We start from the raw sequence: 22919 nt of genomic DNA, 5'->3' as shown, positions 1-22919 counted from the left end.
TCTTTCCAAGACGCTACCCCGCCCCGAGAGGGTCAACTCATTGGGTAAATACTCAGTCAACCTCCTCCACTCTGCTTGACAGGGATGAACAGATGAACATGTTATGTCTAACACTTGTTTCACTACTGCAGCGGGATGCCCTGCCTTTGTACCGAGGTAAATAAACAGGAGCTCTCTGTACTGAGTATCGGTATTCCTTTATGAACAACGATGGCTGACGGTGATATTTTACGACCCTGTTTGGACTTCTGAGCTAAACTATCATCAGAGTGCTGGTATAGTGATGACTCATGTTCTCCCATAATGACTTCTATATGTTTGAAAGGGTTTTACGACAGGGGCAACAACTATTAGCTAGATAGTTACGTTGGCATTGGAACGCACAGAAATAAAATCTCCTCAGAACGGTTTGATCTCTGCTCTCTATCCTCACTATGCACCAGTCCAGACAGGAACACTGTGTTCAGAGACCTCACTATGCACCAGTCCAGACAGGAACATTGTGTTCAGAGACCTCACTATGCACCAGTCCAGACAGGAACATTGTGTACAGAGACCTCACTATGCACCAGTCCAGACAGGAACATTGTGTTCAGAGACCTCACTATGCACCAGTGCAGACAGGAACACTGTGTTCAGAGACCTCACTATGCACCAGTCCAGACAGGAACACTGTGTTCAGAGACCTCACTATGCACCAGTGCAGACAGGAACACTGTGTACAGAGACCTCACTATGCACCAGTGCAGACAGGAACACTGTGTTCAGAGACCTCACTATGCACCAGTGCAGACAGGAACATTGTGTTCAGAGACCTCACTATGCACCAGTCCAGACAGGAACACTGTGTTCAGAGACCTCACTATGCACCAGTGCAGACAGGAACACTGTGTTCAGAGACCTCACTATGCACCAGTCCAGACAGGAACACTGTGTTCAGAGACCTCACTATGCACCAGTCCAGACAGGAACACTGTGTTCAGAGATCTCACTATGCACCAGTCCAGACAGGAACATTGTGTACAGAGACCTCACTATGCACCAGTCCAGACAGGAACACTATGTTCAGAGACGTCACTATGCACCAGTCCAAACAGGAACACTGTGTTCAGAGACCTCACTATGCACCAGTCCAGACAGGAACACTGTGTTCAGAGACCTCACTATGCACCAGTGCAGACAGGAACATTGTGTTCAGAGACCTCACTATGCACCAGTCCAGACAGGAACACTGTGTTCAGAGACCTCACTATGCACCAGTGCAGACAGGAACACTGTGTTCAGAGACCTCACTATGCACCAGTCCAGACAGGAACACTGTGTTCAGAGACCTCACTATGCACCAGTCCAGACAGGAACATTGTGTTCAGAGACCTCACTATGCACCAGTCCAGACAGGAACACTGTGTTCAGAGACCTCACTATGCACCAGTCCAGACAGGAACACTGTGTTCAGAGACCTCACTATGCACCAGTCCAGACAGGAACACTGTGTTCAGAGACCTCACTATGCACCAGTGCAGACAGAAACATTGTGTTCAGAGACCTCACTATGCACCAGTCCAGACAGGAACACTGTGTTCAGAGACCTCACTATGCACCAGTCCAGACAGGAACATTGTGTTCAGAGACCTCACTATGCACCAGTCCAGACAGGAACATTGTGTTCAGAGACCTCACTATGCACCAGTCCAGACAGGAACATTGTGTTCAGAGACCTCACTATGCACCAGTCCAGACAGGAACATTGTGTTCAGAGACGTCACTATGCACCAGTCCAGACAGGAACACTGTGTTCAGAGACCTCACTATGCACCAGTCCAGACAGGAACACTGTGTTCAGAGACCTCACTATGCACCAGTCCAGACAGGAACACTGTGTTCAGAGACCTCACTATGCACCAGTCCAGACAGGAACACTGTGTTCAGAGACCTCACTATGCACCAGTCCAGACAGGAACACTGTGTTCAGAGACCTCACTATGCACCAGTCCAGACAGGAACACTGTGTTCAGAGACCTCACTATGCACCAGTCCAGACAGGAACACTGTGTTCAGAGACCTCACTATGCACCAGTGCAGACAGGAACACTGTGTTCAGAGACCTCACTATGCACCAGTCCAGACAGGAACACTGTGTTCAGAGACCTCACTATGCACCAGTCCAGACAGGAACACTGTGTTCAGAGACCTCACTATGCACCAGTGCAGACAGGAACACTGTGTTCAGAGACCTCACTATGCACCAGTGCAGACAGGAACACACGATACCTCAGAAAGGCTCATGTGATTCGAGAATACTCGCAGCATATTCGGACATTCTTTGACTAACAGATACCTCTAAAGTTCTCAAATTTAGAACACACAGAGACAGAGTGAGTGAGTGAGTGAGTGAGTGAGTAGAGTGAGTGAGTGAGTAGAGTGAGTGAGTGAGTAGAGAGAGAGCCAGACAGAGAGAGAGAGCCAGACAGAGACAGAGCCAGACAGAGAGCCAGACAGAGACAGAGCCAGACAGAGCCAGACAGAGCCAGACAGAGACAGAGCCAGACAGAGAACCAGACAGAGAGCCAGACAGAGACAGAGAGCCAGACAGAGAGCCAGACAGAGAGCCAGACAGAGAGCCAGACAGAGCCAGACAGAGAGCCAGACAGAGAGCCAGACAGAGAGCCAGACAGAGAGCCAGACAGAGACAGAGAGCCAGACAGAGACAGAGAGCCAGACAGAGACAGAGAGCCAGACAGAGACAGAGAGCCAGACAGAGACAGAGAGCCAGACAGAGAAGGGACACAAACAACAGAAAGACATAGGGAACATTGAGTACAGCCCTGTGGTCAGGAGCTCTCCTGCTTTCAACAGACGGTCTGTTGCCGTGTCAGCGCATCCTTGATAAATTATCCAATGGGTTGTGAGACTGATAAATAACCCAATTGGAGGTTAGAGAACTGATGAATAAACCAATGGTGGGGGAGATGACTTACGTGTTGCAGGCCGTCATGGCTTGACAGGTGTCTCCAGTACAGAACTCTGAGATGGTGCTGTACTGCAGGTTTATTAGATTGAAGAAGGTCGTCGCTGAAGGGAGAGAAGAGAAACACACTCAGTAATACCCACAGTCTGCTCAAGGCCGAGACTCATCAAATAGTCTACATACATCAAATTCCTTCAAATACTTAGACTGCTACTTTGAACTATTTGATATGCTATTTGATCCAAGTAAGTACTGTTCTTGAACACAATCATTCTGCAGTGTAATGTTTACAGTGAATGGAACAACAAACCCAATGTTTTGTTGACTATATGTCATGTAGAACGGTACAGTTCTGCCCCAGGTATAAGACAGAGGGGGACGAGGTTGGAGGTATTGGCAGGTTACTGAACTGTTGGCTCCATTCATGACCGGTATTTTGGCAACTTCTTTATATGTTTCTCAGGCTTCTTTGGCAAATGTTTGTGGCCAAATGTACATAGCATACAATGTTATTAACAGTTCAGATAAAAAGTGGCTGAAGTCAAACATTCTTCCCAAGACGAGCGCCGTTTGAGTTCCAAGGCAAATTCTATTAGTGGTTGATACGAGTCGATACGGACGGGGCTTGGCCGAGTTGCCTAACTCCCCGATTTCACGCAGAAAAATGCAGTCGCAGGCTAAAACACGTTCCATTTGTTTTTACATGATGCGGTTTCTCAACAGACTGATAAAACAGGGTGTTACAGGACTTACAAACCCCTCGAGAAGATGCCTGTAAACTATCAACAGCAGATATTCTTGTATCGTATAATATTTAAGATAATAGTTAACCGTTTGGGGAGAAGGCACTAGATAAAAACACTATAGAACAGGCAGTGGATTGTCAATGGAGGATGTAGCCATTTCATCCTGCAGGAAACTACAGGGGCTCAGACACTTCCAGGCGAGATGTCAAAGATGGAGATGCCTGAGATGATGTTGTTCTTATAGAGCAGGGGTGTCAAAGTCAAATGGACGGAGGGCCAAATAAAAAATTTAGCTACAAGCCGAGGGCCGGACTGTTCGAATGTTCATTGAAAAAAATTTTAAATGACGCATATAGTCTAGTGAACCTAATTGAACCTACTGAAAACCTAACAAATATATTCCAATATGATCAGATAAATAAAGCAATATTTTCTTATGGCTCTGTCAGTAATCTTTCATTTTCAACAGACACAAAAGACAAATTTCCTTTATATAAAAATCCCCATAACATGAACATTAAATGAAAGAAACCGGTATTCAAGGCACCATCAGTAGCCTATATTTTCTATTTTAGCAAAAGTGGGCTAAATTTACTTAAAAGAAAAAAACAATAATAGCAATTTTCTATCATCCACTCAACTGAAATATTTTTAAAATATAATTGGATTGAAATACAATAAAATAAAGTGCAAAAATCTATTAATCAAAAACAACACTTTGTTTAAGGAGAAGTAACATGCAGTGAAAACAAATATTAAACTTTAACTTTTAAACTTGAACTGAGTAAAAACTCTAAACATGTGATTGCACAGTAATGTTCACTTGTTTGAGGTTGAGGGTGATACTTGGTGGTGTCCCATCTTTTCCACAAGTTCATCAATGTTCGGGGTAAGGCTCTGAGCTGAGGAAATCCTCAGAATTGAGTGGAGGTGTTCAGCAGTAAGTCGACTTCTGTGTGATGTTTTGTTCAAGTTCATCAAAGAAAACAGTTGTTCACACAGGTATGTGCTGCCAAACATAGACAACGTTTGAGCAGCCTGGATGCGCAGCTGGGGCATTGTGTCGGGGAGGAAACGGGCGAACTCCGCAGCACCCACTGCCGCATATTTTGCCCTCAGTGCATCATTGCATTGGAGGTCAATCAACTCCATTTGGAGGTTTGGTGGTGAGCTTTCCACGTCAACAGCAAATGGGTTACCGAGCAGTTCCAACCTGCTTTTTGTGCTTCAAAGTCAGCAAATCGGCGTCGAAAGTCAGCGGCAAGCATACCTATTTTATCAGCCAACTGTGCGCTCGGGAACGCACTGGTAGAGAGCTTCTCTTTCATGGTCTGGCAGCTGGGAAAGTGGCTCAAATTTTCTTTCCGCATCTGCGTCTCCCACAGAGTCAGTTTGGTTTTAAATGCCTTCACTGTACTGTACATATCAGAGATGACACGATCCCGACCCTGCAGCTGCAAGTTCATTGCATTCAGATGACTCGTAATGTCACACAGAAAAGCCATTTCACACAGAAACATTTCGTCTCGGAGTTGTGTTGTGTCTTTCCCTTTGCTGTCCAAGAACAGACAAATCTCCTCACGAAGCTCGAAACATCTTTGAAGCACCTTTCCCTGGCTTAGCCATCGCACCTCTGTGTGATAAGGCAAATCACCATGCTCCGTTTCTAACTCCGTCAGAAATGCCTTGAACTGGCGGTGATTCAAACCTTTGGCTCTGATAAAGTTAACTGTGCGCGTGATGATGCTCATTACATGCTCCATTTTCAAGGCTTTACCGCACAACGCTTCCTGGTGTATGATACAATGATAAGCTGTCAGCTCACCTGTCGCGTTTTCCTCTTGCATCTTTTCCCGTATCTTCGCCACCAGTCCGCTCCTGTGTCCACACATCGCAGGTGCTCCGTCGGTTGTCAAACCCACGAGTTTTTCCCAAGGCAGCTCCATCTCATTTACACATCTTGACACCTCTTCATACAAATCATGCCCCGTAGTTGTGCCATGCATAGGACGTAAAGCCAAAAACTCCTCTGTCACGCTTAGGCTGGAGTCCACTCCGCGGATGAAAATTGACAACTGGGCAATGTCAGAAATGTCGGTGCTCTCATCCACAGCCAAGGAATATGCAATGAAATCTTTTCCCTTTTTCACAAGCTGCTCTTTTAGATTGATGGACAACTGGTCTACTCTCTCGGCAATGGTGTTTCTGCTCAGACTCACATTTAAAAAGAGTTGCCTTTTTTCTGGGCAAACTTCGTCACAAACTTTAATCATGCAGTTTTTGATGAAATCCCCCTCCGTAAATGGCCGGGCTGATTTAGCGATCTCTTCTGCCAAAATAAAACTGGCCTTGACAGCAGCCTGGCCTTGTGATTTGGCTTTTTTGAACAGAGCCTGTCGAGATTTGAGGCCTCGTTTTAATTCCTCTGCCTTTTGTAGCCTTTGTTCCATGTCCATATTCTTGTTTTTGTCCGCGTGTTTCGTTTCATAATGTCGTCTCAGATTATACTCTTTCAGTACCGCCACACTTTCTCCACACAGAAGACACACAGGTTTTCCAGCTACCTCCGTGAACAAATACTCCGACTCCCACCTTGTTTGAAACCCCGGTTCTCAGTGTCCACCTTCCGTTTTGCCATTTTTGATGGGTATCTGAAAGTTAATTTTACTGTGATGCTGACAACTGCTGTGCCAATAAATATTGAAATGAAGCAGCCTACTGCTCGGTGCGTCACCGTTGCATTGTGGGAAATGTAGTATTGGTGCGTGTAAAAGATCTGCGGGCTGCCGGCTTGCTGCGGTCTGCGGGCCGGTTCTAATAATAAATCAAGATCATCCCAGGGGCCGTAAAAAACCTTCTCGCGGGCCGGATGTGGCCCGCGGGCCTTGACTCTGACATATGTGTTATAGAGTCATTAGATAACGTAAGGAGCTGAACCTGGAGCTAAACTTCCAGAGGAGATGCCTGAGATGATGTTGTTCTTATAGAGTCATTAGATAACGTAAGGAGCTGAACCTGGAGCTAAACTTCCAGAGATGCCTGAGATGATGTTGTTCTTATAGAGTCATTAGATAACGTAAGGAGCTGAACTTCCAGAGGATTTAGCTGCAGTGCTGTTATAGAATACACATCCAAAGAGAAGACAGTGAAAAAAGGCAGAAATGTAGAGTACCGGGGAGATATAAGTAAATCTGTCAAGTGTTTAGCTTTTCTGGGAGCGTTATCTTGTGTCTGGTAGAACCTCAAATATGACCCCAAAATGATTTCATTCTGATCAGCTGCTGGTAACTCACTGTTGCTGGCGAGCCATTCGTTGAGGTCTATCTCCCTGGGCAGCAGCACCAGCTCTTTGAGGTCGAAGTCGACCACGCGTACTTTAGTGAACTCCGCCTCCAGATACTGCTTCTTCTCTTCCGCTGGCGGCTTCTTCCCATTGGGCTTCGTCTTAGACTTCCTGTAGGGGACAGGAAGAGAAAGGGGGACAGGTTAGAGCAATTCACAGGGACATTCACAGACAAAAGAGGAACTTTTTAGAACTCTTCAGTTGGACTCAAATCAAGACAGAGACTGCAGCTAGCAACTAAAGTATGACATTGCAGATGGGTGGTTTCGGATGCATTAAATGCACGTTAACGGAAAGTGGAACTGAATATGTAAACAGCCTTTAGCCACTGCTAGCAGACAACCCTGTGTTTCACACTCACAGGTCTGTGCCGGCGTCACCGTGTCTCTCCCACTGTGGGATTTTGAGCCCGCTGAGGGCCATGCACCCAGCGTCTTTACAGACAGCTTTTTGTTCAAGTACCTGACCCAGAGCGTGACTCCTGACCTGCCGTTAGGACCAGTTACCACACAGTTAGCCACCCACAGCGCCATGTACTTCCAGCACTATTTTTTTAGCAGGGGACTGTCATATCACACTCCCACGACACTTCAGGTCCAAAACCCTCCGCCCCCCCACCTGAAAATCGTGTCCACTAATACAGCCTATCCAGGGGTTAACTGTTGAATGGGTTAACAGGCTAGTGAAACAAGTACAGACAAAGGCAGGGTTGTGGGACAAAGAAGGCTTGGCTCAATTGAAGGAAAGACCATTACAGCACAGAGAGGTATTACGTTTGTTTTCCTATTTTCTGGCATCCCTCTTCATGGCAGTCAAGTGTTCAGGGTTTAACATCTTGGGGTTTTCACTGAGCTCTGACTTCTATGGAGTTTCAGAGTACCACTCTAGAACACGATTAGCATTCCAACGGCTTAATTCCTCGCTCCCTCTTCAGTATTTCCCTTCCTCTAAATTTCCATTTCCTTCCTTCCCTGTCCTTAAACAAACCCAAACTGAAGACAGCAAAAAGAGGGAGAGAGCGAGGGGAGTTTCACTTTCTGCCCTGAATTTATTGCGCCTCTGTTGACCTTAATTTCCACCATCCACCCCCTCCAGTCCACAACCTGTCTAAACACAATATAACCCCCCCCCCAGTCCACAACCTGTCTAAACACAATATAACCCCCCCTCCCATGTGTTCTTGGCTCAAGCCTTTCCCTCTCAGATCCGAACTCCTGGAAGACTGGCGCAGGTCCAGAATCAGGAGGAACAACGTGAGAGCAATGTGGCTCTGATGACAGTCTATTCAGCAGGAGCCAATCAGAAGCATACATCTGTGCTTTCCAGTTAAACACACACATTGAAAGACAGAGGAAACTACCATTAAATGTACAGATAATGTCTAGAACGTTCACTGCCAACTTCTCATGTTTGAGGACTTCTGTAACCACCCTCTACTGCAGGTGTGTCAAACTCATTTTGCTACGGGGGCCGAATTTAAAATGTATTTGTAAGTCGCTCTGGATAAGAGCGTCTGCTAAATGACTTAAATGTAATGTAAATGTGTTTTATTTCCTTGCCGTCAAATTGTGGAAAATAATTTCCTCTTGACATGGCGTTGGGAATATAATACTCCCTGACTGTCTAACTTCCATTTCAGTCATTCTTACCGAGCCGGACAGTCAAGAAACTGCATGTATAAATGTCCATTATCCTTCTGCAGTTTCCTTTTGAATTTAATGAATGAATATATTTTGAATTTGAATATACATACATACAAACACTTATAAATATAGAAATATACATATATAGAAATATACACACATATATATATAAATAAAAAGAATACACTACCATTCAAAAGTTTGAGTTCACTTAAAAATATCCTTGTTTTTGAAAGCACATTTATTGTCCATTAAAATAACATCAAATTGACCAGAAATACAGTGTTGACATTGTTAATTTTGTAAATGACTATTGTAGCTGGAGACGGCAGATTTATATGGACTATCTACATAGGCGTATAGTGTATGTAAACTTCTGACCCATCAGTTAGGATCACCACTATATTTTAAGAATGCGAAATGTCAGAATAATAGCAGACAGAATGGTTTATTTCAGCTTTTATTTAGTTAATCACATTCCCAGTGGGTCAGAAGTCTACATACACTCAATTAGTACTTGGTAGCATTGCCTTTAAATTGTTTAACTTGGGTCAAACGTTTCAGGTAGCCTTCCACAAGCTTCCCACAATAAGTTGGGTGAATTTTGGCCCATTCCTCCTGACAAAGCTGGTGTAACTGAGTCAGGTTTGTAGGTCTCCTTGCTCACACATGCTTTTTCAGTTCTGCCCACAAATTTTCTAAAGGATTGAGGTCAGGGCTTTGTGATGGCCACTCCAATACCTGGACTTTGTTGTGGCAAAATGGCTCAAGGACAACTTTGGAAGTATGCTTGGGGTCATTGTCCATTTGGAAGTCCCATTTGTGACAAAGCTTTAACTTCCTGACTGACTGAGATTTTGCTTTAATATATCCAGATAATTTTCTTTCCTCATGGTGCCATCTATTTTGTGAAGTGCATCAGTCCCTCCTGCAGCACCCCCACAACATGATGCTGCCACCCCTGTGCTTCACAGTTGGGATAGTGTTCTTCAGTTTGCAAGCTTCCCCCTTTTCCTCCAAACATAATGATGGTCATTATGGCAAAACAGTTCTATTTTTGTTTCATCAGACCAGAGGGCATTTCTCCAAAAAAGTACCATCTTTGTCCCAATGTGCAGTTGCAAACCGTAGTCTGGCTTTTATATGGCAGTTTTGGAGCAGTGGCTTCTTCCTTGCTGAGCGGCCTTTCAGGTTATATCGATATAGGACTCATTTTACTGTGGATATAGATACTTTTGTACCCGTTTTCTCCAGCATCTTCACAAGGTCCTTTGCTGTTGTTCTGGGATTGATTTACACTTTTCGCACCAGATTACGTTCAACTCTAGGAGACAGAACGCGTCTACTTCCTGAGTGGTATGACAGTTGCGTGGTCCCATGGTGTTTATACTTGCGTACTATTGTATGTACAGATGAATGTGGTACCTTCATGCGTATGGAAATTGCTCCCAAGGATGAACCAGACTTGTGGAGGTCTAAAAAAAAAAATGTCTGAGGTCTTTGCTGATTTCTTTTGATTTCCCATGATGTCAAGCAAAGAGGCACTGAGTGTGAAGATAGGCTGATTGACATCATTTGAGTTCATTGGAGGTGTACCTGTGGATGTCAAGGCCTATCAAAAGCTTCTAAAGCCATGACGTCATTTCCTGGAATTTTCCAAGCTGCTTAAAGGCACAGTCAACTTAGTATGTAAACGTCTGACCCACTGGAATTTTGATACAGTGAAATAATCTGTCTGTAAACAATTGTTGGAAAAATTACTTGTGTAATAAAGTAGATGTCCTAACCTACTTGCCAAAAACTATAGATTGTTAACAATAAATTGGTGGAGTGGTTGAAAAACAAGTTTGAATGACTCCAATCTAAGTGTATGTAAACCTCAGAGTTCAACTGTAATATATATATTTATTTTTTTGGGACCTCCCAGCTCTATGGTCTGACTGTCCCGAGGACTAGAGGGCTGTAGATTAGAAATTAGAGACACACACAAACCAGTAGACAGGGCTGGTCCCTGGTCAGTTCTTGAGCGTTACTGCGGGACCAGGATGGTGACAGCTGTCCAGGCAACGAGATGGACTTATAGAGAGAGGCAGAGCGATTGAAGGAGAGAGTGATAAACTAAGGGGGATAGAAGGAGAGAGTGAGGGTCATTGACAGAGCCAACAGCTGTGAGATCCAGTCAACCATGCAGCTATTGAACCCACAACTGTCAGGCCCCTATAAAGACCTTCAATCAAATCTGAGTTGGCGAATTTGGTTATTGAATTTAAAAAAGGATCACACACACACACACACACACACACACACACACACACACACACACACCTCCCAGAATAAGACAGGCCCTCTGAGTGTTCAGTCTTGTCCGTTTCTCCTCCAGAAACAATCCTGAGACTTCAAAGTCGTGCACGCAAAAACCCTGACAAATACAAACACACTTCAAGTAGTCTGATTGAATAACCCATTAATGTTGGCTAGACTAGGTCCCAGTCTTAAGAGACCCAGCTGGTGAGCGTGACTACATAGTCTATGGCATGCGTGGTTTCCTCCTAGTACCAGACAGTGCCAACTTCCTGTCCATTCACCAGCCAGAGACATGTCTGACCCTGGCCTCTGGTCTGATCTAGCCTAGCCTGGTCAGCAGGACGCATACAATGCCTTTTATGGCAAAGACCCTGCCTGGGAGAACTTTACCAAGAGCAGGCACAGTCCTATGTGAGTATCAGGGGAGGGGTACTAGCAGAGAGGAAGTTCTCTGTATCCTAAAATAAACTAATTGCTCCAGGATGTACCTCCTTGTACCACACATATGTGGGAAGGAGGCAGGGTTTGGAAAATGAGGAAATTAGGGAAAAGGCGAGACAGGAAGTGGCTTAGTGATAGAGAATGTTTTCAAAAGGGGAAAAAAAGTTGGCCAAGAGGGCAGAGAAAGATTAAGAGAAAGGCCTGAGCCAAATGAGAGACGGCAGTACAAGGCCTCAGGCTCTTGACCCTGGGCAGGTGAGAGGTTAGAGAGGGCAGTGTAAGGCCTCAGGCTCTTGACCCTGGGCAGGTGAGAGGTTAGAGAGGGCAGTGTAAGGCCTCAGGCTCTTGACCCGGTACAGGTGAGAGGTTAGAGAGGGCAGTGTAAGGCCTCAGGCTCTTGACCCTGGGCAGGTGAGAGGTTAGAGAGGGCAGTGTAAGGCCTCAGGCTCTTGACCCTGGGCAGGTGAGAGGTTAGAGAGGGCAGTGTAAGGCCTCAGGTTCTTGGCCCTGGACAGGTGAGAGGTTAGAGAGGGCAGTGTAAGGCCTCAGGCTCTTGGCCCTGGACAGGTGAGAGGTTAGAGAGGGCAGTGTAAGGCCTCAGGCTCTTGACCCTGTACAGGTGAGAGGTTAGAGAGGGCAGTGTAAGGCCTCAGGCTCTTGACCCTGGGCAGGTGAGAGGTTAGAGAGGGCAGTATAAGGCCTCAGGCTCTTGACCCTGTACAGGTGAGAGGTTAGAGAGGGCAGTGTAAGGCCTCAGGCTCTTGACCCTGGGCAGGTGAGAGGTTAGAGAGGGCAGTGTAAGGCCTCAGGCTCTTGGCCCTGGACAGGTGAGAGGTTAGAGAGGGCAGTGTAAGGCCTCAGGCTCTTGACCCTGTACAGGTGAGAGGTTAGAGAGGGCAGTGTAAGGCCTCAGGCTCTTGACCCTGGGCAGGTGAGAGGTTAGAGAGGGCAGTATAAGGCCTCAGGCTCTTGACCCTGTACAGGTGAGAGGTTAGAGAGGGCAGTGTAAGGCCTCAGGCTCTTGACCCTGGGCAGGTGAGAGGTTAGAGAGGGCAGTATAAGGCCTCAGGCTCTTGACCCTGGCCAGGTGAGAGGTTAGAGAGGGCAGTATAAGGCCTCAGGCTCTTGACCCTGGCCAGGTGAGAAGTTAGAGAGGGCAGTATAAGGCCTCAGGCTCTTGACCCTGGGCAGGTGAGAGGTTAGAGAGGGCAGTGTAAGGCCTCAGGCTCTTGACCCTGGGCAGGTGAGAGGTTAGAGAGGGCAGTGTAAGGCCTCAGGCTCTTGACCCTGTACAGGTGAGAGGTTAGAGAGGGCAGTGTAAGGCCTCAGGCTCTTGACCCGGTACAGGTGAGAGGTTAGAGAGGGCAGTGTAAGGCCTCAGGCTCTTGACCCTGGGCAGGTGAGAGGTTAGAGAGGGCAGTGTAAGGCCTCAGGCTCTTGACCCTGTACAGGTGAGAGGTTAGAGAGGGCAGTGTAAGGCCTCAGGCTCTTGACCCTGGACAGGTGAGTCTGTGGTCACAGAGAGGGAGAGACAGATCGACATGAAAGACAATGAATGATGGAAAAGGGAAGAGGAGAGGGAGAATAAAGAGGGAAATAGAAGGGGAAGAAAAGAGAGAGACTCATTAATAATTAGCTAGGAGTGTTATCTGCAGTGTCCGAGACTTTAAATTAGGCCAGGAAAAATCAGCCCACTGATGCATGGGAAGACTGGTGTAGCATGGGAAAATAGGACCTTTCCCACCGCAAAGAAGTGGTAGACTGTGACAAACTCAGGAAGAGGAGGACAGGGTGACCGCGTTCGTGTTTCTGGAAACTTCTGTGGATCATTTCAGAAGTGGACCATTCAGTGCCTGTGACCATCACACTTCAAGTCCAGAAAATCCACAGGTTTATCTACCATGGCCACTTTGTACACATGGCTGGCTAACTCTTTAGTTATCACCTGAACAACGAAACATGCACCAAGTCCACCTACACTGAGGCACGAACACACTGCTACTTTAAGGCTTGGAACAAGAGCATTTCCTCATTTATATTAGTGCATTGACTGCAGTATGCAATCTAAGAACATTTGGTATGACTTACCCCTTTGCTAACTTTACCCATGTATTTACTTTCCCCTCAGTCAGTGTCACCTGCTGCCAAGCCCAATATTGCACAACTGTTGCTTAAATTGCCTGGTGAATTTGGGAAGCATCTAACAATTGGCATATGGAAGTGGTTAATGCAATCTGTGACAGGGAACAACATTCAGCATCCATTCAACAAAGTTCAAGTAAACAAGATGGCTTCCAGCACACTGATCTAGGATCAGCTAACCCTAACCCTCCCCAAAACCCTCAAAAAAAGAGGAAAAACACATTGTCCTCATGATGGTTGAGGTTTTGACTTAGGGAGAACTTGTGCTTAGAGCGTAAACAACAAAGTTATGCCAGACAATGTGAGGAGTTTTTCCCCCTGAAGAGTAGCTATGATGGATTTCTGAAGCGCCGACTGAGCAGGTTTCCATGTAGCCCTGGTATGTGGAGGTGAACTCCGTCCACACCAGAGAAACATGCTGCTTTTCTTACCACCTGGACTTAATGCAACACCAGCTGACCAGCAGTGTTTTCAGTGGAAAACCACCCTACAGTATTTACAGTGACGACAGAAGAGACAACATCAGGAACAGAGGCGTAGATGTTCTTGCTGTACTTTTTGGACCAGCAAAACATAAACAACAACCCTAGCAACACAGCAAAACATAAACAACAACCCTAGCAACACAGCAAAACATAAACAACAACCCTAGCAACACAGCAAAACATAAACAACAACCCTAGCAACACAGCAAAACATAAACAACAACCCTAGCAACACAGCAAAACATAAACAACAACCCTAGCAACACAGCAAAACATAAACAACAACCCTAGCAACACAGCAAAACATAAACAACAACCCTAGCAACACAGCAAAACATAAACAACAACCCTAGCAACACAGCTAAACAACCCTAGCAACACAGCAAAACATAAACAACAACCCTAGCAACACAGCAAAACATAAACAACAACCCTAGCAACACAGCAAAACATAAACAACAACCCTAGCAACACAGCAAAACATAAACAACAACCCTAGCAACACAGCAAAACATAAACAACAACCCTAGCAACACAGCAAAACATAAACAACAACCCTAGCAACACAGCAAAACATAAACAACAACCCTAGCAACACAGCAAAACATAAACATAAACAACAACCCTAGCAACACAGCAAAACATAAACAACAACCCTAGCAACAAAGCTAAACAACCCCAAGATAAGTCAGAGGCCACAACATATTTTACATTTTATTTAACCAGGTAGGCTAGTTGAGAACAAGTTCTCATTTACAACTGCGACCTGGTCAAGATAAAGCAAAGCAGTGCGACAAACACAGTTCCACATGAGATAAACAAACGTACAGTCAATAACATTATTGATTCACAAAAAGTGAATCAATCCGAAGTAAAAAAGGTTCCTTCCTCCTGTTGTGATCTGACATTGGCATTTTAGTCATTTAGCAGATGCTCTTATCCTGAGAGATTTACAGTAGTGAGTAGATACATATTTGTTCCATTGGCAGTTCATCCCAACTGTAATAGAGGATCAATACGTGAGCAAGATGCTTGAACCCTACTGCATACACTCAGCTCTTCTCCATTTTGTAAGGACAAACTTTGGCTTGAGAATATCAGCTTTTTAGATTCCTTGATTCCAGTTAGACCTACAGATCTATTTCAGGCATCTAAATTGAGTATACTTCTCAATGGCTCTTTTCCCTGAAAAACCACAGACCGAGGAGGTGCAGGCCGAGCCATAACAGCCATTACTGGGTTATAAAGATACAGGAGTGAGGGCAGAAATCTCCATACGTATCATACTCAGCTAGTCTCGGAGGAAATGTGTAACAATGGCAGTCTTTTCTGATTTCTTTGACTTTTAGAAGTCACGGCCAAACTGTCCTGAGGCCTGTTTGATGCAAGTCTTCTATAGCCATGTGACGTCTGTTACATCGGTCTTTCTTATTAACCTTGTTGAATGTACTTTCATGCCATGTTACCCACAGTCACATTCATTTCCCTGCACGGCACAGAGGATCACTGATCACTGGACAGAGGCTCGCTTACAAAAATGTGTTAGAGGCTCGAGGTCCCTCCTCCCCATGCTTCTGTGCTGCCATAAGGTTACTTATAAGCGTCACTCTGTTCACTACATGCGTGTGGGATCTTTGGAGCAGCGGACACTTACATTTTTATTTTTTTTATTTGACCCCCTTTTCTCCCCAATATCGTGGTATGGTGCGTGATGAGACAAGGATATCCCCCTACCGGCCAAACCCTCCCTAACCCGGACGACGCTAGGCCAATTGTGCGTCGCCCCACGGACCTCCCGAGCGCAAACCCAAAGTCTCTGATGGCAGCAGAGAACACCTTTTGGCAACATGAACACCTCGCCGTTCCCACTCCCATTCACAAAGGGCGATAGCAACGTTTTTTTTGTTTTGTCAAGCAAGGAAGAGTAACCTTCCCATGCTGGTAGTAGCTAACTGGCAGCCCGGCCAGCTTGCTTAGCCTGGCTACAAACATATCAAGCTAGCTAGCCTTTAGCTTCCCACATCTCCATGGGAAATAATCAGATTTATAATATTTTTTTAAATATGCCCTGGCAAATATTATTCTACTTGCCGGTGAAAACTCAAACATTATCCCAGTTTGATATGCTGCTTGTGTATTCATTCCCATATCAGCTACAAATAGAAAGCCATCATGTTTTGGTCATGATGAGGAAAAGCACCTGGCTAGCTAGTTGGCTACAGCAGGTTCCATTTCACACCCTTTTTGTGACGAAAAGCGACACTGCAACAATGCGCTCAGCATATAGCTTCTCCGGTGAGCATGGAGTAAGCCATCGGGTCTAAGCCCCATTCAGAGCTCCACTTCCCATACTGAGCACAAGGGACCACCCCGCTGACACAATGTAGGGTCATCAACATCACAACACACGTGTGAGAGAGAGGAGAACATCTTCGGGGCCTAGCCCCATCTGGTCCAGTATTGCACTAAGTTATCCTTCCGACATTTCCTTTAAGTAATTACTGATTTCACAAGATGCAAGGTTTTCGCCACACCTTGTTCACCGATCCAGTCATATCAGTGATTACATAAAGAGGGATTTTTCATGCACTCAAACAAAGTCAGGATTTCATTGTGCAGTCTTCTCACAGGCCCTAGTTATCCTAACCCATACATCTCAACATGAATTGTACCCACTTCAACCACCATGTAACCTGCCTCTATATTCAGCCGTTTCACTATTGAGGAAACAAGGTTGGGTAATGTTGTTTTCTTCCCTGTGAGCTGAGAACTAGGCATACTGTAGGCCTACTTATTAACTTCATATAACCATTTTGTTGTTCTTCCTCAAACGTCACTGGAAAATCCCCTTGAAGGTCATAAAAGCAAACCTTTAAAGGCGGTACATGTAGGTAGGCCACATGCATCAACCAATTTCAAATCGCCGTGGTATTCTAAAGTAAATTAAGTTAGGCAAGGGTATGAAGAACTTGTCGTTACCCGTTAGGTTTTACAGATTGTTATCCGCTACGGTAATGTAGGGCTGACCCCGTTTAGTCCACTGGTTGATTGTTTGGTTGATAGGCTGTTGGTCGACCGAGATTCCTTCAGTTGAGCAGTAGTGAAAACAACAACAAAATCTATATATAGAGTGTACAAGAGACCAGTCTGATTCGTGCATGTCTGAGTGGACTAATCCATTGTGGACGTGGGGATGGTACTCTAAGACATGTGCTACTGAAATTGTATGTGGTTATATTACATAAGAACAATTATGCAACACTAATACAATTTATTTTATAACAAATGCGCTTTCTCCGCGGTCGCTGTTCACGGTTCTGAAAGATCAGAAAGCTGTTGAATTTGCACCTTTTCCTAGAACATGTTGCAATGTGCATAATTGCAATGTTAACCAGCATTTTGGTGTTGAGAAGAATGCAGCGGAGGCAGCAGCAGAACAAGTAATAGACAATAAGGCAAACGCTGTTTTCTCTAAGTAAAGTGAGGAGAGTAAAACCCCAACTTAATTAGGTGTATAATCAGTAGCCTCACTGTTAAATGTGCCTGGCTTTATAAATGATCTATTTATAGAAATAAGACAGATCCTGCTTCTGTTGCCTGTTTGAGTGTTTGTTTAACAGCCTCCTGATTCCGTGAGCACCAAGCCTCATAGAACGACATGTCTTGCAAACAATTTCACAAACTGGGCTGTTTTTAATCTGTGCTTTGCTGTGATAAAGGCCTTAAACATTTGATCCGTTAGGACAGGCTCTCTGGTATTATTTCACGTATTTAGTGTCGCTTACAATGTTCCAAATCGCCCGAAAAATGTATAAACGCTCCTTTTTCTTGTTCTCATTATTATCATCATAATTTTAATAAGTAATGTCATTATCATGAGTAGGCTTAGTATCGCAGCCTTGTAAAACTAAGAGCGCATCCTGTAAATTACTGAGGCCTATATTCCATACAGGCTACTGTATCAATCCATCATTCATTCATGTCATCACACAGCATACGAGTAATTCATGATTTGAAATGCAAATCAAGCATTTTAGTTTTAAAATCAAATAAAGCAAGCTTTGAACAATTAGCTTAAACAAAAAAATAAAATTGCATTCACGAATGAATGCGACTGTTTTTAGTCTTTTCTGTGATAAGGGCGTAACACTCTCTGCGAAGCTGATCATTTGTTTAGTGTTGTTTACATTGTTCCACACTGTCAGAAAAAGTAGATTGTAATTTAACAGCCCCTGTTTGGCACACATAATATGCACGCAGCACTCACCTTATTATTCTTCAGCTCCAGTATTTTACACAACTAGTCAAATTTATTCCACACATCTGACTTCCCATTTAACTCAAGAGCAACCAGTTGCCTAAACATTCCCGTTTAGAGTTTGTCACGTCCTCTGCATCCATTTAGCTGTTACAGTGTTCAGAGTTTGCTTAACCAATTTTTTTATGTGATTCTGATATGCTATAGATCAGGCCCTATTGGTCACGTGCATGCGATGCATACATGCATTACAAAGAGAGCAATGGCTAAGGGAATGTTTTTCCTAAACAAATGAGGGTCTTTGATAACTTTTTGGTAACAGTGTGCTTAATGCAGACAAGCTTAGTGAATATAGTTGATTTGAGGTCGACCGATTATGATTGATACCGATTATTGGAGGACCCAAAAAAAGCCATTATTAGGACTGTGTGTTTCCAGGCTTTTGCCCTTTGTGCTGGTTGAAAAAACTCCTGTGATGGAGGTGGAGGTAAGAGAGGGGAAACTTAAGAGAGAAACCAGCCAGCATGTCAGTGTGGCCACTCTGTCCCAAGAAGGATTAGCCTCATTATGTCTCTCAAAGACTTCACACGGAAAGGCCACACAGACAGGGCCCATGGTTAGGGCCACACTGACAGGGCCCATGGTTAGGGCCACAAGATTTAAACTGACTACGTTGATGAGGCAAAATACTTGGCCAGCGAGTCCAAATTACAGCCTATTTTGGTGTTTATAAAAGAGTTTCCTGATTTTAGGCTAGGTTGAAGATAACGAAAGGTTAAGACAATGGGATTCTAATTTCCCATAACTCTTTGCAAAAATGGGACCAGCGAATTTGTTTATTTTCAAAACGCTGCCCCACTTTAAGTCTGAGTTATGTCTTAGTATGCAATGCTGAAACAGGCAACCTCAAAAAAACATGCTTTGTGTAACAGTGCATGTATAAGTGCTGTTGTAATGTTTAGAGAAAGAAATTAGTTTATGGTCTTTCAATCTAAAACACCTCTAAATATGCAGTGTTTGAATAAAACGGAGGCTTTAATTATTTACAGCGGTTGAGGAGGCGTATCACATTGCTCTCATTCTTGTTCAGTCTTGCTGTGGAGATCTGTCGTGAAGTCGCTGAGTGCTGGAAGCCATGTAAAGCTTAGGGGGTTTTGCCACATAGCAGCAATTCACTAGTCAGAGGTAGCCTAACACGGAACTGGAGAGTTAAATAAGGCTGTAATAATTACAACTAAACACAGACAGCAATTTCCTTTTTAAATTCTGAGCTGTGAAGAATATTGCAAGGAGAAAAGTGGCTTATGCAAGTATAGCTTTGCAGTGGGAAAGTTGACAGCACATTTGCGTTTCTAAAAGTATCTAGATGTTCAGTGCCAGATTTCATAAAACTGTCTGCAACGTGGTCTCAGAACATTTGGTATTATTCTGTACGTAAACCAAGACAATCCATAGTATATGTTACGTTTCATATGTATTAAATTTGTGGATGTCCAGCACCCATTTCATATGATCCACTATACAGACACTTACAGTTGACCGGGGCAGCACTAGCAGGGCAGAAATTTTAAATGACTTGTTGGAAAGGTGGCATCCTATGACAGTAACACGTTGAAAGTCACTGAGTTCTTCAGTAAGGCCATTCCAGCGCCAATATTTGTCTGTGGAGATTGCATGGCTGTGTTCTCGATTTTATACACCGGTCAGCAACAGGTGTAGCTGAAATAGCCAAATCCACTATTTAGAAGGGGTGTCCACATACTATGTAGAGTATCACGAATTTCCAAGACGTATGATATGTTGCAAATTCCAATTGGTTGGGGCTAACACTAGCTAGGTGGCTAATGCTAACATTTCCTAGGCTAGGGGTTAGGTTAAAGGGCTAAGGTTAGATAACATGCTAAGTAGTTGCAAAATAGCTTTAAAAAATAGTAAGTACACTGAAAAAAAAACGCAACATGCAAGAATTTCAAAGAATTTACCGAGTTACAGTTCATATAAGGAAATCAGTCAATTGAAATATATTAATTAGGCCCTAATCTAAGAATTTCACATGACTGGGAATACAGATATGCATCTGTTGGTCACAAATACCTTAAAAAACGGTAGGGGCATGGATAAAACATTTTTTTTTAAGTTAGTATCTGGTGTGACCACCATTTACCTCATGCAGCACGACATATCTTCGCATAGAGTTGGTCAGGCTGTTGATTGTGGCCTGTGGAATGTTGTCCTGCTCCTCTTCAACGGCTGAGCAAAGTTGCTGGATATTGGCAGGAAATGGAACACGCTGCTGTACAAGTCAATCCAGAGCATCCCACACATGCTCAATGGGTGACATGTATGGTGGGTATGCAGGCCATGGAAGAACTGGGACATTTTCAGATTCCAGGAATTGTGTACAGAACACTGTGACATGGGGCAGTGCATTATCATGCTCAAATATGAGGTGGTGGCGGTGAATTAATGGTAAGACAATGGGCCTCAAGATCTCGTCACAGTATCACATTGCCATAGATAAAACGCTATTGTGTTCATTGTTCTTTGCTTAAGCCTGCCCATACCATAACCCCACTCTGTTCACAACCAGGATTCATCCATGAAGAGCTGCAGTTGTGAGTCCAGATGGACGTACTTTAACATTTTCTAAAACAAAGTTGGATGCGGTTTATGGTAAAGCAATCAACACATTCCTGTAGTCAGCATGCCAATTGCACGCTCCCTAAAAACTTGCGACATCTGTGGCATTGTGTCGTGACAAAACAACACATTTTAGAGTGGCCTTTTAATGTCTCCAGCAAAACCTTCACCTGTGTAATGATGTTGCCGTTTAATCAGCTTCTTGATATGCCACACCTTTCAGGTGGATGGATTATCTTGCAACCTGTGGATTGCTAGACGTTCGCGTTTTAAGTCCGACCAACCACCCTCCATACCAAACGTAAGATAATTGGATTGTCCCGGGTTTACTTTTACTATGTTACGTCTAATCTATGATACCAGTCTGTAAAACTACATGTTTGAGAATCCAATTTCTGCTGCCACGGATCAAACCAAGAACTGATTCAGAGACGACCTTTTACCGATATGAAAATGAAGGTATTGGCTATCTACTGCTAACATTTTGGCCGTGACACACAACATGGCTAGAAAACACTGTTGCTGCTACTACTACGGAATCGTGTCAAGTCGATAACCTACTTTGTGCATAGTTTAAACAAACTGTACTCCAACGTTTTAGAAATCCGAAATAAATCTAAAACGTCAAGTTTATGCTTAGCAGATGTTTTTTTACAACAAAATTATATTTCCCAAATCAGACAGTGAACGTTCCTTTTGCTGTCCCATGGAAAGTTCCACTATAAACCAAGCATGCTGCTGTCATGCGTACCGTCGCGAGCCCACTGCTGCCTTGTCTTCACATTATGGAGAAGGCTCGCAACAAGTATGATGAATATAAACCATTTAAACCTGACATTCAAACATATTGTTATTTTACCTTAAAACTTTGCCCACCGCCTGAAGAACCATTTTACAACTTAATCCGCTTTTTGCGTTCCTCTGTGAGTGCATATCCGTATTTTCGCCTGAAATAGAACAGTAATCTCCGACCATACTTGAATGGAAAAACGTTTAAAAACTTTATCGACTCCGTCGCTCTCGGATGAGGCTCCAAAATTAAACACTTCAACTTTCTCATGTACAGTGAGTGACCTGAAGAGAAACTTATTTGTGGCTTTCGCAACTGCCAGCCCCCCTTCTCCACTTGCAGCCAATCCGTGGAGAGGAGAGTCCTCGGAGTGCGAAAAAAGAACCCACACAATACTTACGTCACAGCCTTATTATGTAGAGGTGATCCACGGTTGTCACTAGTTACCATAGCCACAAAATCCAAAATGGTCTATATCGTAAAAATGTATCTCCTAATAATTCGAAAGATCGATTAAAAACCTGGTTTTCTGAGCAGATTATGCATACTTCGATTTTGACTTTTGACTGATTATGATAATCAGAGTATGGTGTTTACATGACTAATGCCATGCGAGCTGTCTGATTTATGTTCCACAGGCCTCCAATAATCTCACCAGACAGGTTCGTTGCATTGAGAGGCCCAACGCCAGAAGAACGTGCTGAGTGCGTTTAATAGGCTACATGTTGAGACGATAAGGCCACATTCTTGTGTCTGGCTGAACCTCACTTGGAACTAAACTATGAGGCCGGGAGACAAGCAGTAGATGGACATGTAGCTACTTGACTTCACAACAGGGCTGGTGGTGAGAGACGGTGCTTTGCCACAACAGGGCCGGTGGTGAGAGACAGTGATTTGCCACAACAGGGCCGGTGGTGAGAGACGGTGCTTTGCCACAACAGGGCCGGTGGTGAGAGACGGTGCTTTACCACAACAGGGCCGGTGGTGAGAGACGGTGCTTTGCCACAACAGGGCCGGTGGTGAGAGACGGTGCTTTGCCACAACAGGGCTGGTGGTGAGAGACGGTGCTTTGCCACAACAGGGCCGGTGGTGAGAGACGGTGCTTTGCCACAACAGGGCCGGTGGTGAGAGACGGTGCTTTGCCACAACAGGGCCGGTG

General features: G+C 44.4%; 1 protein-coding gene across 50 annotated transcripts in view; it reads right to left on the bottom strand.

Annotated features, from left to right (window-relative positions):
• Positions 1 to 22142, bottom strand: part of LOC118359335 (MOB kinase activator 2-like) — a 31404-nt gene extending 9262 nt beyond the window's left edge. Inside the window, exons 1-7 of one of the 50 annotated variants that reach the window (XR_008080329.1) lie at positions 21830 to 22142; positions 7008 to 7168; positions 2235 to 3072; positions 1375 to 2148; positions 945 to 1331; positions 773 to 901; positions 1 to 686 (exon numbers count right to left, since the gene is read on the bottom strand). Coding sequence is in view for 1 of the 50 variants with exons in the window: in XM_035737840.2 (XP_035593733.1) it covers positions 2979 to 3072; positions 7008 to 7168; positions 21830 to 21945 (371 nt within the window). In the remaining 49 variants the exon portion in view is untranslated. Of the gene's footprint in view, positions 687 to 729; positions 3073 to 7007; positions 7169 to 21829 lie in introns of all 50 variants that reach the window. The other 49 variants (XR_008080327.1, XR_008080330.1, XR_008080332.1 and 46 more) reach the window with 49 other exon arrangements.
• Between the last annotated feature and the right edge of the window lie 777 nt (positions 22143 to 22919).

The sequence above is a fragment of the Oncorhynchus keta genome, chromosome 26, assembly GCF_023373465.1.
Source record: "Oncorhynchus keta strain PuntledgeMale-10-30-2019 chromosome 26, Oket_V2, whole genome shotgun sequence".
Taxonomy (NCBI): Eukaryota; Metazoa; Chordata; class Actinopteri; order Salmoniformes; family Salmonidae; genus Oncorhynchus; species Oncorhynchus keta.
Note: the sequence above shows the minus strand (reverse complement) of the source record. Positions and strands in the feature narration are given on the sequence as shown.